General features: G+C 36.2%; 1 protein-coding gene across 20 annotated transcripts in view; it reads left to right on the top strand.

The window, feature by feature from the left end:
* fry (microtubule binding protein furry) overlaps positions 1-13,551 on the top strand; it is a 522,947-nt gene that overhangs the window by 504,697 nt on the left and 4,699 nt on the right. For 14 of the 20 annotated variants that reach the window (XM_073983048.1, XM_073983061.1, XM_073983047.1 and 11 more), the window contains 5 exons: positions 33-539; positions 3,387-3,983; positions 4,237-4,266; positions 8,753-8,800; positions 8,985-9,959. In XM_073983048.1, the coding sequence (XP_073839149.1) occupies positions 33-539; positions 3,387-3,983; positions 4,237-4,266; positions 8,753-8,800; positions 8,985-9,959 (2,157 nt within the window). The remainder of the gene's footprint in view (positions 1-32; positions 540-3,386; positions 3,984-4,236; positions 4,267-8,752; positions 8,801-8,984; positions 9,960-13,551) is intronic. The other 6 variants (XM_073983059.1, XM_073983066.1, XM_073983058.1 and 3 more) reach the window with 2 other exon arrangements.

A 13,551-nucleotide genomic window follows, 5' to 3' on the forward strand; every position in this document is an offset into this window, starting at 1 on the left:
CTTTTTTTTGCTCATTGCTCGTTATTATATAGGGTTGTACGCATTCCGCCACCTATGAGCCAACAATCACTTTGTTATCTCAATTTGCTCCATTGCTGAATCTACCGGTCTGTGATCCCACTCAAAGTTGTGCTTTCCCAATGAACGTTATTGCCCTACTGCCCTATATGCTGCTACACTATGAGGATGCCAACGAAATATGTATACGAAGTGCTGAGAATATTGCCCAAGTCTCATCTGAATTGGGTGCTAAATTGGAAAATCTAGGAACTGTTATGACACTATACAGTCGAAAAACATTCTGTAAAGAATCATTCCAATGGACAAAGTGTGTGGTTAAATACCTCTATGATACCTATGCCCATATGGGCCTACATATGTTGGCATTTCTAATAGAAGTTTTGGAAAAGGGACCACAACAAATACAAGTACCAGTATTGAATGTTATCCATTGTATGCTACACTATGTGGATTTATCGGCGCCCCAAGCCCAGACCATAAACGCTGATTTGTTGAGAGCAATTGGAAAATATTTGGAGGTAAGTAAGGTTATGTGAAATACATACATATGTATATTTTTATTGTTTTTACAGTGTTTTGTTTAACTTGCTTTGGTGTCTGTTTTTAGAATTGTAGGGACTGTTTTTGTGTGGTACAAAACTTTGCAAAAGAACGCAAAACTTGACTAAGGGTATTAATATTCTACATTGGATATTTGTCAGGCTGATAGTTCTCTTAAAAAGTACAAGTGTAAAGACATTATGTAGAGTCTACATTATGGGAATATTAACCTACTGTAATATTCAAATGAAAGCCCCAAACAAATCGCTTATTTCACTAGGGTTCTGATTCATACGACGAAGGTCTTTTATCTAGCGAGAGTTTGTTTTGTTATAGCCTACAGCTTGGTTTTGTTACAAATTTTGTAACATACATAAGTAATGTCTACGGGAACTTTAGGTTATGTTAGGTTTAAGATGCGCAGCTATCTAATTGTATAGCGTCACCATAAATGCCCGAAGACGTAACCGACATGAAAATCCAAATTCGTTTTTTGACGTAATCTGATACATAGAGCTAAAATACATGCTCTTGCAAAATTTCACGCATCTACGTTCAAAAACAACGATCCTATTCAAGAAGTGGCATTTCAGAAAATGGGATAATATTGCAGATATTGTTGTAATGGAGGATCTCAAAATTAAGCACTACAGCGGTTTTGGTTCCACTACTTATTACCCTTCGTATATGATCGCCTTCATAAGATTAATATACCATAATTTAATTTTATAACGTTTTTTGCTTCCCCTGTAAAGTTTTCGTTTTGTGGGTTACGTCTTCCGGCATTTATGGTGACTATAGGTGACTGTTTCACTCGGTGATCTTTGGTGTGTTTATCCTGTGTAGGGAAATGGCGTAGAGATAATTATGAGGTTGATGAAATATTAAAAGTTATTACTCGACGAATCGAAGATGAAGAAGGAGATGAGCTAGTGACGATGATGAGGTTATGGATATGATTTGTTGGGTTAGCGATTAAGAAGATTCGATTTTAAGAGTGTAGCAGTGTTGTTGAGTACTTGGGAAAGTTAAAAAGATAATGAGATCTATGTTAGATAAGAAGAACGGAGCTTCGATGATAACTAGGCGACTCAACGATTAATAGTCTTAGTTGTCCAGTTCTTGCCGCGGTGGACCTCAGTTCCTCCATAAAACAGTAACTATTGGATATACGTACTTTTATAAAAGCAAAACTACAAAACCCCTAAAAATAAACCATGGGCTGATGTAGGTGTGGATGCCTTGGGAACCGAATCCCTCAATACTGTCGCCAGCAGCTCCGGTGTTGCAGAAAAGCAGTCTTTTGCTAAGTCTAACTAAATGGACAGTCTAAATAAATAGAATTTGTTACTTCTCAACCTAATTTAGTAAAGTGTCCCCTTACTCTCAAGGAGGAGAGCGTCCTTGATAATATTTGGAAGAATCGGTCGCTGCCAGAAGAGGATGAAGACATGGACACGACAGTGATCCTTGCCCCAACCTCTAGTCACGATACTGAGACCCAATCTGGGAGCAACGCTGCTAAAACGACTTGTCTCACTCCACCAGATGTTTTAATGTCGGACAAATCTGACAAACCTTTGGTTTTCAGACAAAAAGCACTGGAGGATTAAAGCGGCAAGATTGAAATATCCATCTATAAGACGAACGATTCATTGACAACCGCAATAGGTTTCAGTCAACTGATGACCAAAGGAAAACCATCCGACTTAGCCGTTCTATCATCCTTCTTTCAAGGATTTTGAATATATTATAACCGTTGCCCACAATTTTCCTAATCTTGTACCAATATGGCTTTGCTTCTGGTAGTTTCCGCTTATGTTCGACTACTTGCCTGTTGACTTCAAGAGTAAGTTCTCTAACTTTTAAGTCTTCAGGGTTCGCACGACGCTCGTTTGCTAGTCGCGTCGCCTCTACTGGGAAATTATGTGTTTTGGGGAGTTTAGTCGATCAGGCTACATGGAATCCGTCCTGCTAGACTTTGTAAGGACGATAGAGGGTGCACTTTTGATTGGGGTCGCAAAATGGAAGTCTACTGTTTTGTGACGGTCGAATAGTATATAGGGGAGTAAAAGGCAAATTTTTTACCTTATGCCAACATTCCAAATCAAAAGCCTTCCAACGAAAATGAAAAACCTTTATATTGATGCAAAGCAGGTTGATAAGGGTGATGAAAAAACAATGGATATATCAGATTGGCGGTCAATGTTTTAGCATAACAGTTCGAGACATCTAATTACCCAAATTCATAACATTAGTCATTGTTTTGATATAGTCCCCATAAAACGGTACCTACTGATTTTGCGAAAGTTGAAGGCTTATGTTCCATATTCGGATTCGAAGGTAAGTCCAGAATGAAAACTGTGATTGTGGGATCAAATTTCGATGAAATATTACGAATCTTTTAAAAATATACATACCCTGGAATATATGGAATGTTTTTTATATAGCAGAAGACACTTTATTTAAAATAACTGTTTTGTGGTTTGTTTTGATCAAAGTTTGTTTATATTTTGTAAGTGATTTTTTAGCTATTAGGCCTTTGTTGGTTTTAGCAAATAAAACAAAGAGAAAGAAAGAATTATTGTTTTTCATCCCAGGGATTGATTTCTTTTTTTTTATTAGCAAAAACCATCAAAGAAGGTCAAATAGCTAAAAAATCATCACAAAATCATTGTTTTACAGACGCCAGGAGGAAAATATTTGTTTTAGGGGAAAAAAGTCCACACTGGGTTTGCTTCTTTTTATTGCGTCGCTTATTTTTATTTATTCATTGACATAAATATGTGCTTTAAATATCATTAATTCTCTTTCTTCCCATTTAGACCCCTAACTGGAAGGATTCTTTGAAAATACTCAAATTGATTGTTACACGCAGTTCATCGTTGCAAGTTGTGCCGCCAAGTGAGGGCGGCAGCGTTGGGTTTTCGTTCTCTTTCTATGGTACATATCCGGATTCGGATATGTTCTGTAAAAAGGAACTAGCCGGACGTACTATGGAGTTTACATTCGATGTGTCGCAAACTCCGTTAATTGGACGTCGTATACTATTGAAAACTGATGAAAATTCTGCAGTGAGTGGCAATAGTGCCAATAACCCCACCACGTCCGCAACAACTAATACAAATGCAGCAAGTGGTAACATAACAGGTCAAAATCAAAACATTAAGGGCAATGCATACAATAGCAACAACAACAGCAACAATGGTAATTCACATTTACATCAACAGTCTTCAATGCACAGCAACAGTAATGTGGGAACACCCAATTCACCAAGACGTAGTGCCAGCTTATCGCCGGCTGACACTGCACCGTTGAGCGGTTGGAAACGCCCTTGGATGTGTCAAAGTCGTGTCCGAGAGTGTTTGGTTAACTTACTTACAACTTGTGGCCAGCGTGTTGGCCTACCAAAATCTCCATCGGTAAGTAAAATTTGTCTAAAAATATATGTTGTAAATTTATAATTTTGTTTTATGAGTGTGTGTTTTTTAGAAACCATTTTAGTTGCATGATTTATTTAAGTCTATTTATAGGTCACTTCATTAGAAGAATTTATTGATTTGTTAATTGAATTAATCATTATTCCCAAATGACTTATTTTTGTAACTTGGCTTATTTTTCTTAACCTCCCATTCCCCTGCAAACCATAATACTCACGTGTACAAACAATTTTAGGATGATTTCATAAATTCCATATGCTCAAAGGTAATGAATATTTCTATTTTCCACTATATTCTCAACAATAGAGCGAAAGCAAGCACAACAATCCTTGTTGCTTTATACCTACATACCCACTCGTATATATCGTGCATTGCCGGCTATTTATGGCTTCCTGCTTATTGTATTTCTTTCAATTGTTATAAAATTAAAATAGTTTTTAAGAAACGAAATTTTCACCGTTCGTTATGATTTTGACCTATATGTTTTATATAACAAATGAATAGAATAGAAGACTGGGTGCCCGGACGTAACTCCAACGGACATAACTCCCAAAATGATTTTGGGCGTTATGTCCGCTGCCCTTTGCGGACATAACTCCCAAAATTCGTTGGGAGTTATGTCCGTGAAGCAAAGCGGACATAACACCCAAAAAAATGGCGGACATAACTCCCAACGATTTTTTTCTTAATTTACAAATTATTTCTTTGCTTAATTTTGAAATTTGTAGTTATAAATTTTAGAGTAGAAGTTAGAATGTAAGCGGAATTATACATTTGAGAAGGCCTAAGTGCCAACCACTATCGAAGTATCCACAAAATCCTCCTGATTTCATAAAATTATTTAAAAACGAAATTATGCCCGAAATTATGTAAGTAGCAGTTAGGAGAAGTTTTAAATTGTAAAAACATTTGTTAAGAAAATCGCGCTATTTTTTCAAAAATATTTTCGTTTTTCAGAAAGTATTTGAATATTTGTAAAAAATCTCGAGATTTTTGTTTTCAAAAATATTTTCGACTTTTTATCTCCTTTAATTGTGAACATATTTTTGAACAATTTTACAAAAACTTTTTATTTTCTTAAATTGTGAAAATATTTTTGTAAAAAATCGCGAAATTTTTTATAAAAAACTTTTTATCTTCTTAAATTGTGAAAATATTTTTGTAAAAAATCGCGCGATTTTTTCAAAAATATTTTCGCCTGCGGCGCTTTTCGTTTTTCACAAGGTATTTGAATATTTTTTATATTTTTTACAAAAACTTTTTATATTCTTAAATTGCGAAAATATTTTTGTAAAAAATCGCGCGATTTTTTCAAAAATATTTTCGACTGCGGCGCTTTTAGTTTTTCAGAATGTATTTGAATATTTTTATAAAAACTTTTTATCTTCTCAAATTGTGAAAATATTTTTTAAAAAATCGCGCGATTTTTTCAAAAATATTTTCGCCTGCGGCGCTTTTCGTTTTTCAGAAAGTATTTGAATATTTTTACAAAAACTTTTTATTTTCTTAAATTGTAAAAGAATTTTGTAAAATATCGCGCGATTTTTTTCAAAAATATTTTCGCCTGCGGCTCTTTTCGTTTTTCAGAAAGTATTTGAATATTTTTACAAAAACTTTTTATTTTCCTGTAGGCAGCATTTTTCGTTTAAAATAGGTTTAAAGGCAAATTTTGAATATAGTTCGATTTGAGATGGTTACTACTTATTTTGTACTTAATTTTCTGAAAAATTTTAAATCAATTATAAATTTTTTATGAAATGAAAAATGCATATGAACATAGAGTTAATTTTTAATTTATTTCTTATACATTTGAAATAAAAATTGTATTTAAATAAAAATCACTTAAATTTTAAAAACGGACATAACTCCCAAAATCGTTTTGGGAGTTATGTCCGTTGGGAGTTATGTCACGGCACCAGAAGACTGCACAGATTTTTCAGCATTAACAAATAAAATTCTATAAAATGCGACATACAAATATCTACCGCAAGATTTACTTGGATGGCTTTATACACTTTATAGACAGACACGGTGCGCCTGAACTAACTTTAAATGAAAGGAACTTACACCTACATTGTTCATAGATGGGAAAAATAAAAAAAAAACAAAAAAATCGCCGGAGGAATTTTTAAAAAAAAATCGTGGTCAAAGGTCACATTTTAGGGGTTTTTAGGTTTTCGGAATTTTGCTTGAAAACCGCAAGCACAATTCTGAAAATGTTGTAGCTGAGAAAATTCTCTACAAGATTGACCCTTACGACTTTTACCTAGAATAGATTGACCGGGGCTATACCAAAATCATTGGCATATAATTCAGTATGCTAGTTTCTGAGTCATAGAGTATTCGAAATATTAAATTACGCTAAACTATGTTTAGAAGACATTTTTAAAAAATGTTTAGAGTTATCTTGCGTACTAGTCAAACATGTGCCTGCAGGGGTTTTTTATCTTTTGGGTCATTATCTCAGGAAGTATGGACTTACTTCGGAAAAAATTGTTGTAAAACGACCTCTTGGACAACAATTTGCGTTCCGAGTGGATTTCTTAAACTTCACTTTTTACGAATTTTGTGAATATGGGTACATATTTTGGTATATTTCCTATATGAATGTAGTTTAAAAAGGATGTCTTTGGATTACTGTGATCAATTTTATGTAACTTTTTACAGTGTTTTATTTAACTTGCTTTGGTGTCCGTTAAGTTCCAATATAGTAACTCATTTTTAACACAGTTGCAGTTGACCAATCGAACTGAAACTTTGCACACTTTTCACATTTAGATGACAATACGAGAATATGGAATCAAAAACAATATTGGTCCATTTTTATAGTGTTTTATTTAAATTGCATTTCAAATCTGGTAACTCAATTTTGACACAGTTGCAGTTGACCAATCGGATTAAAACATTGCACACTTTTCAGATTTGGATGGCAATACATGAATATGAAATCAAAACCAATATTGGTTCAGTTTTACTGTGTTTTATTTAAATTGCATTTCAAATCTGGTAACTCAATTTTGACACAGTTGCAGTTGACCAATCGGATTAAAACTATGCACACTTTTCAGATTTGGATGACAATACATGAATATGAAATTAAAACAAAGATTGATCCATTTTACAGTGTTTTAACGGTGTTTTTATTTTTTTAACTTGCATTTCGAATCTGATAACTCATTTTCCACACAGTTGCAGTTGACCAATCGAACTGAAACTTTGCACACTTTTCAGATTTGAATGATGACAATACACGAATATGGGCCCATTTTTTGCTACATCCCCCATATAGCGGTACCACCCGATTTCAGGTATTTTGAGGATGTTATCTTCATTTTTGCCCGAAGTAGCTGTAATTTGGGATTTCCAATGATACGGACATTTCCCAACCAAAAATTGTGAACAGCGGTACCACCCGATTACAAGTATTACGAGGATTTTATCTTCATTTTTAGGCCGAATTGGCTGTAACTTGGCAATGTGACCCCATTGGTACAGAAACTTCCTCACTTAAAATGATGGACATAGGTCCAGGTTTTGGTATAGCCCCCATATAGCGGTACGGCCCGATTTCAAGTGTTTTAAGGATTTTATCTTCATTTTTAGGCCGAATTGGCTGCAACTTGGCATTTGGAGTCCCCAATGGTACAGAAACTTCTCCACCAAAAATTGTGGACATAGGGCCAGGTTTCGGTACAGCCCCCATATAGCGGTACGGCCCGATTTCAAGTGTTTTAAGGATTTTATCTTCATTTTTAGTCCGAATTGGCTGTAACTTGACATTTGGAGTCCCCAATGATACAGAAACTTCTCCACAAAAAAATGTTGACATAGATCCAGGTTTGGATATAGCCTCCATATAGTGGTACCACGCGATTTCAAGTGTTTTAAGGATTTTATGTTCATTTTTAGCCAGAATTGACTGTAACTTGGCATTTGGAGTTCCCAATGGTACAGAAATTATGGACATAAGTCCAGGTTTTCGTAAAGCCTTTATATAACGGTACTACACGATTTCAGGCATTTTAAAGTTTTTATCTAAATTTTCGGCCTAAATTGACTATAATTTTGTTCTCATTGGTCAAAAAAATGTACTAAAAAGTTCAAAATAAAAATTAATTTAATTAATTAATTAAGTTTCAATGTTTTATTTAGAAATGCACTTAAAACTAGAAAATAATGGGGGTTATCATGAATAAAATTTCCCCGTGAGTTTTGTTTTTCCGCCGTTGCAACTTAAGGGAGAAAGTGAAAAAATTCACGGTTAATTGCCGTTCATGATAACCCCCAATTTGTCGCTTGGCCTCAATAAATATATACTTTCTCATGATGGAATCTCTCAAATAAAACGCTTGCATTTAAATAATAAATGGTGGCAAAATAAACGGCAAGCGTTTTATTTGAGAGATTCCATCATGAGAAAGAATATATTTATTGTGGCTAAGCGACAAATTATTTTCTACTTTTAAGTGCATTTCTAAATAAAATACTGAAACTTAATTTGTTTAAATAATTTTTTATTATATTGCTTATACCTAAAGAAAGAGTAAATATTTTAATAATTTATTTACAATATATAGTCCAGCTATATACAATCACCTGCTTTCCTTTCATAACCTGAATATACGTATACATTTACTCTAAATTATTGTTGTTTTTTTATATAAACTCTATGCATGTCATATCTGCAAGTGTTCTCTTGTATCTGTCTTTTAAAACTTGTAATTTATCTTTTGCATGCTGAAATTTACCAGACTTTAAGTCCTACGCTTCTAACTGGATCTATTATCACCAGGCAAAGCGTAAGCGTTTCTATTTCCAATTTTGTATAAATCAAAAGTGCATATAAAACATGAATAACATTAAAAACGAAATTATTTCAATATTTATTATTAATAGTCGTATAGATATCGAGCTTTTTATGTTGATTCCGGAAGTTTGTTGGCGAGATATTCATTAGTTTTTACTTCTCTCTCATTTTCTTAGGTTATATTCAGTCAATCTTCGGATCTTATGGAAAGACAATCATCGGCTGCATCATCTACAGAGGAAACGTCGGGACCACAAGGCGATTTGAGCAGTGGATCGCGTCGTGATGACGGCCAGCCAGATTTTACGGTCTTTAAAGATTTCGATTTCTTGGAATATGAAGACAGTATTGCTGGCGAATCTACCGACAACTTTAACTGGGGTGTGCGTCGCCATCAATTGTTTGAAGGCGATGAAGATGTGCTTACATATGGCACTGGAGGCATGGGTGGTGGCGGTGGTACCGGATCTATTAAGGGTGGCCACTCTTCAGCACTGGAAGATAGTTTCAGCGATAAAACACCCATACTTAGTAAACGCCGTCGCCAAACGGCCGATGATTCTTCCGATGAGGAAGCCGAATCTGAGTCTCCAATTGATGAAGATCATCGTCAGTCCTTCAAGTCTGGTTTTAATGTTGGCCCCCCAACCTCATTGAGTTTAAGGGAAAGAAGACGTCGCAATTCGGTATCACGTAGCGACACAAGTGGCTCAAGTGCCGGCGATTTGGGTGACATTACTCCATGTAATGCTTCGCCTCATTTGCCAGGCATTACACGTTTTGGTGCGGCAGTACGAGATGAGGCCGAAGAAAATTGGCGTAAACAATTGCAGGCGATGCTCATCAACCAGCCATCGGCTCATACATCCGAATTGCTAATGCAATTGTATCGTCTAATTAAAGAATTGACGTTTAAAACGATTAGCATTTCGAAAGAAGCAAAGAAATTTTTTACCGGCATTGGCTCCCAATTGGGCAATCGAATTTCTCTCTTTACCGATTTGTTAAGTTCCCGAGCTGATCCACCCAGAGTATGGTGCAGTGAACATCAAACAACAACACCAAGACTATTTGAGACATTGCGTTTTAATGTTTTGGAAGTTCAAGAACATTTGGAGACATTCTTCGATCGCAAGGATCAAGTACTGGAGGTAAGTTGAAATGCACTTATGAACGTTAAAAAATAATTACTTTGTGCTGAGAGTAAGGCAAGTTTCAAAGTTTCGTAGTTCCATTAATCCCAAATGAGTTTCCTAAATGACAACAAGTTCAGAAACGATTTTTTTATTCAGATTGGAGTCAAAAAGTCACGATATAAATAGGTTTCTAGAAGGACCGTAGAAATTTGTATAGACAACTAGATGATTTTTACATAAGACCTTCTTATAGAAGCCTTGAAGATTTTCTTTTAGATAAGGTCTAGGAGACCAGAAGATCTTCTTATAAAAGATCAGAAAGACTCGCTATGGAAGACCAAAATGTTATATTATAAAAGATCCAGAAGTTTTTCGTATAGAAAATAAAAACGGCAGACGTTTTTCGGATCTATCACTGGAAGTACAAGATTTGTATATACCTAAAATTCGAACTGTTTTCGTTGCAGTCTGGTAACAAAACGAATTAAAAGATGTGGGAATGACGACGCCTACTGGGGTATACAAAGAGTATACGGTAGGTATATAGTTATAATAGTGCGGAACCGTTTTATTAGGTTATATTCCTTACCCTTTGATAGAGCCCACCAGTCATTTTAGTTGGTAAACGTATAATTTAGAGCTATGAGGCCATTATGTCAGGAAGCACACGAAAAACATAATATCGCATTAAACAGCACCACAAGGAGTAGCTTCGGTAAGGATTTCTAAAGGATCCTCAAACAGACAAGATGTTGAACTTTTGTGAGGGAGGCACCCTAAGGAGTGGATCCATATGACCCATTTTCGAACTTAAACTAAGTTTGGACAAAATATTACGAGATTCAAAGTCTGCACCAAATCGTTTGCTCTGTTCAAGTTGTCGTGTGCACCAGCCGCTAGACATGGTGGCCGTAGGTAGTTTTTACAGCTTTACAGCGACATATGGCGTTGATACCATTTGGCCCTGTTCACGATGATCACAATGGACCGGACCTACCATTTGGCTCATCAACTAAGTATTAATTTAAAAAGTCGTAATTTGTTCCTTCAGAACATCAAAAATGCAGTTCACGTTTTGTCGTTTACAGAAGGTCTTATTTTTCAGTGGAACTTTTTAATCTCTTAATCTTCATTTCTATTCTCTCCACTATAGCATGGATGGTATATAAGTTTGTTTTTCCGTTTGTAACGCATTGAAATAATCATTTGCGACCCAATAAACTATATACATATATTCTTGATCAGCGTAAAATTCTGAGTCGATCTAGGCGTGTCCGTCCGTCCTTCTGTGGTGATCACTCTAGCATCCACAAAAATGGATATTACTTACTTAGTTGGCCCATTACAGAACATTTGTTCCATAGACCGAACTAAGAAAAGATCTCCATTCCTCTCTGTTTTTGGAATACCGCGCCTTTCCATTTCTTCATCCACTTGTTTGCTCCATCGAAGCTTAGGCCTGCCGATTCTGCGTGCACCGCCATGTGGCATGTATTCATACGCCTTTTTAGCGGGTTCATCATCGCTCATTCTCATGATATGGCCTAGCCAACGCAATCGTTGCATCTCGATACGTTTAAATATATTCATGTCTTTGTATAGCTGATAGAGCTCGTGGTTCATACGACGTCGATATTCACCGTCAACGCAAATCGGCCCGTTTCGAAGAATTTTCCTCTCAAACACACCAAGCACTGCCTTATCTGCTTCGGAGCCATACATTAGCACGGGTAGTATCAGCGTTTTGTATAGTGTTATTTTTGTTTGACGAGATGTGACTTTGTTTTTAATTTGCTTACTTAGACCATAGTAGCATCTGTTGGCCAACACAATTCTTCTTCTTATTTCACAACTGATGTTGTTTGTTGTGTTTATGGCAGTGCCGAGGTAGACGAAGTCTTTAACTACCTCAAAATTGTAGGTACCAACTTCCACGGTTGGTCCGAGCTCTATTGACGCTTTGCGCGTCGACACCATCAATTTGGTCTTTTCGCCGTTTACCGCCAGACCCACTTTCGCAGATTCTGCTTCGACCTTCCTAAAGGTATCAGTTACTTCCTTTACTGATCGTCCCATGATGTCTATGTCATCAGCATAGGCAAGTAACATGTGGCTATTGGTGTAAATTGTGCCATTTCTTTTGACATTTGCATCTCGTATTACCTTTTCCAGCAAAATGTTGAATAGGTCACACGAAAGGCTGTCTCCTTGTCTGAAACCTCTTTTGGTACAAAATTCTTCGGAGAGGTTCTTTCCAATTTTAACTGAGGACCTAGTATCAGTTAAAGTCATCTTACAAACCCGGATGAGCTTTGCGGGGATACCAAATTCAGACATTGCGTGGAATACCTTTGATCGGAGGGGACTGTCAAATGCTGCTTTATAATCGACAAAAAGGTGGAATATGTCGATCTGCATCTCTCAATGGTGGACTTGCCAGGTCTAAAGCCACATTGGTATGGTCCAATTATTTCGTTGACCATTGGCTTTAGTCGTTCGCACAATATCCCTGACACTATCTTATAGGCAATAGGGAGAAGACTTATGCCCCTATAGTTTGAGCATACAGTCTTATCTCCTTTCTTGTGGACGGGACATAGGATGCTCAGGTTCCAATCGTCGCGTACGCGTTCTTCCTGCCAGATGGTGCTAACTAGCTGATGCATACACCTTATCAGCGCGTCGCCTCCGGTTTTAAACAGCTCGGCTGGTAAGCCATCGGCTCCTGCTGCTTTATTATTCTTCAGCCGGTTGATTGCTGTTTTTACCTCATCTTGGCCGGGCGGTATACATTCTACACCATCTTCTGGGATTGGATCTGTGGTATCATCGTCTTCGCTACTATTGGATACCAGCAGATTGGAGAAATGTTCCTTCCATATCCTGAGCACGTTATCTGTATCTGTTACCAGATTACCTTGCTGGTCTCTACAGGAGGATGTGCCTGTACCAAAGCCATCTGTTTGATGTTTCACTCTTTGGTAGAATTTTCGGACTTCATTCTGGCTCCTGTACATCTCGATTTTTTCACACTCCCGCTTTTCCATTTCTCTCTTTTTCTTGCGGAAAAGACGTTTCTCTTCTCTCCTTTTCTCCCGATATCTCTCTCGCGCGCTACGCGTTGCTACTGATTGCAAAGTAGCTCTAGGGTAAGTGCACCAGTAGTCGGCACTTTAAGGATTCTCGTATCTTCAGCCGTATGTCATTCCGAGTCTAAATATCTAATCAAATTAAATTTAAGTTGTTATGATTCGTTATTTTGTGTAGTTTTAGATTATATAAACAATTTTTTTGATTATTTCTGTTCAACATGCAAAAAATACAATTTTAGTGAAATACTGTTTTTTCACCAGTAGTCGGCACCATTCCCCAATAGTCGGCATGATATGATCCAGTAGTCGGCATGTTACATTTAAATAAAGAAAAAATGCATACTTTAAATTTTTTCTTAAATATTTGAAAGAACTATAGCTTAAGCATTAGTTATTTATACATTTCTAGTTTATTTGTATACATTTCTATTGATTTTACTTCAAAAATAAGGGAATTTAAACATATTGTTTAAATAAATTAGTTCGTACCAGTAGTCGGCATCTATTACCCAGTT

Source organism: Musca autumnalis, unplaced genomic scaffold (genome assembly GCF_047663935.1).
Source record: "Musca autumnalis isolate F117 unplaced genomic scaffold, ASM4766393v1 scaffold_4, whole genome shotgun sequence".
Classification (NCBI taxonomy): Eukaryota; Metazoa; Arthropoda; class Insecta; order Diptera; family Muscidae; genus Musca; species Musca autumnalis.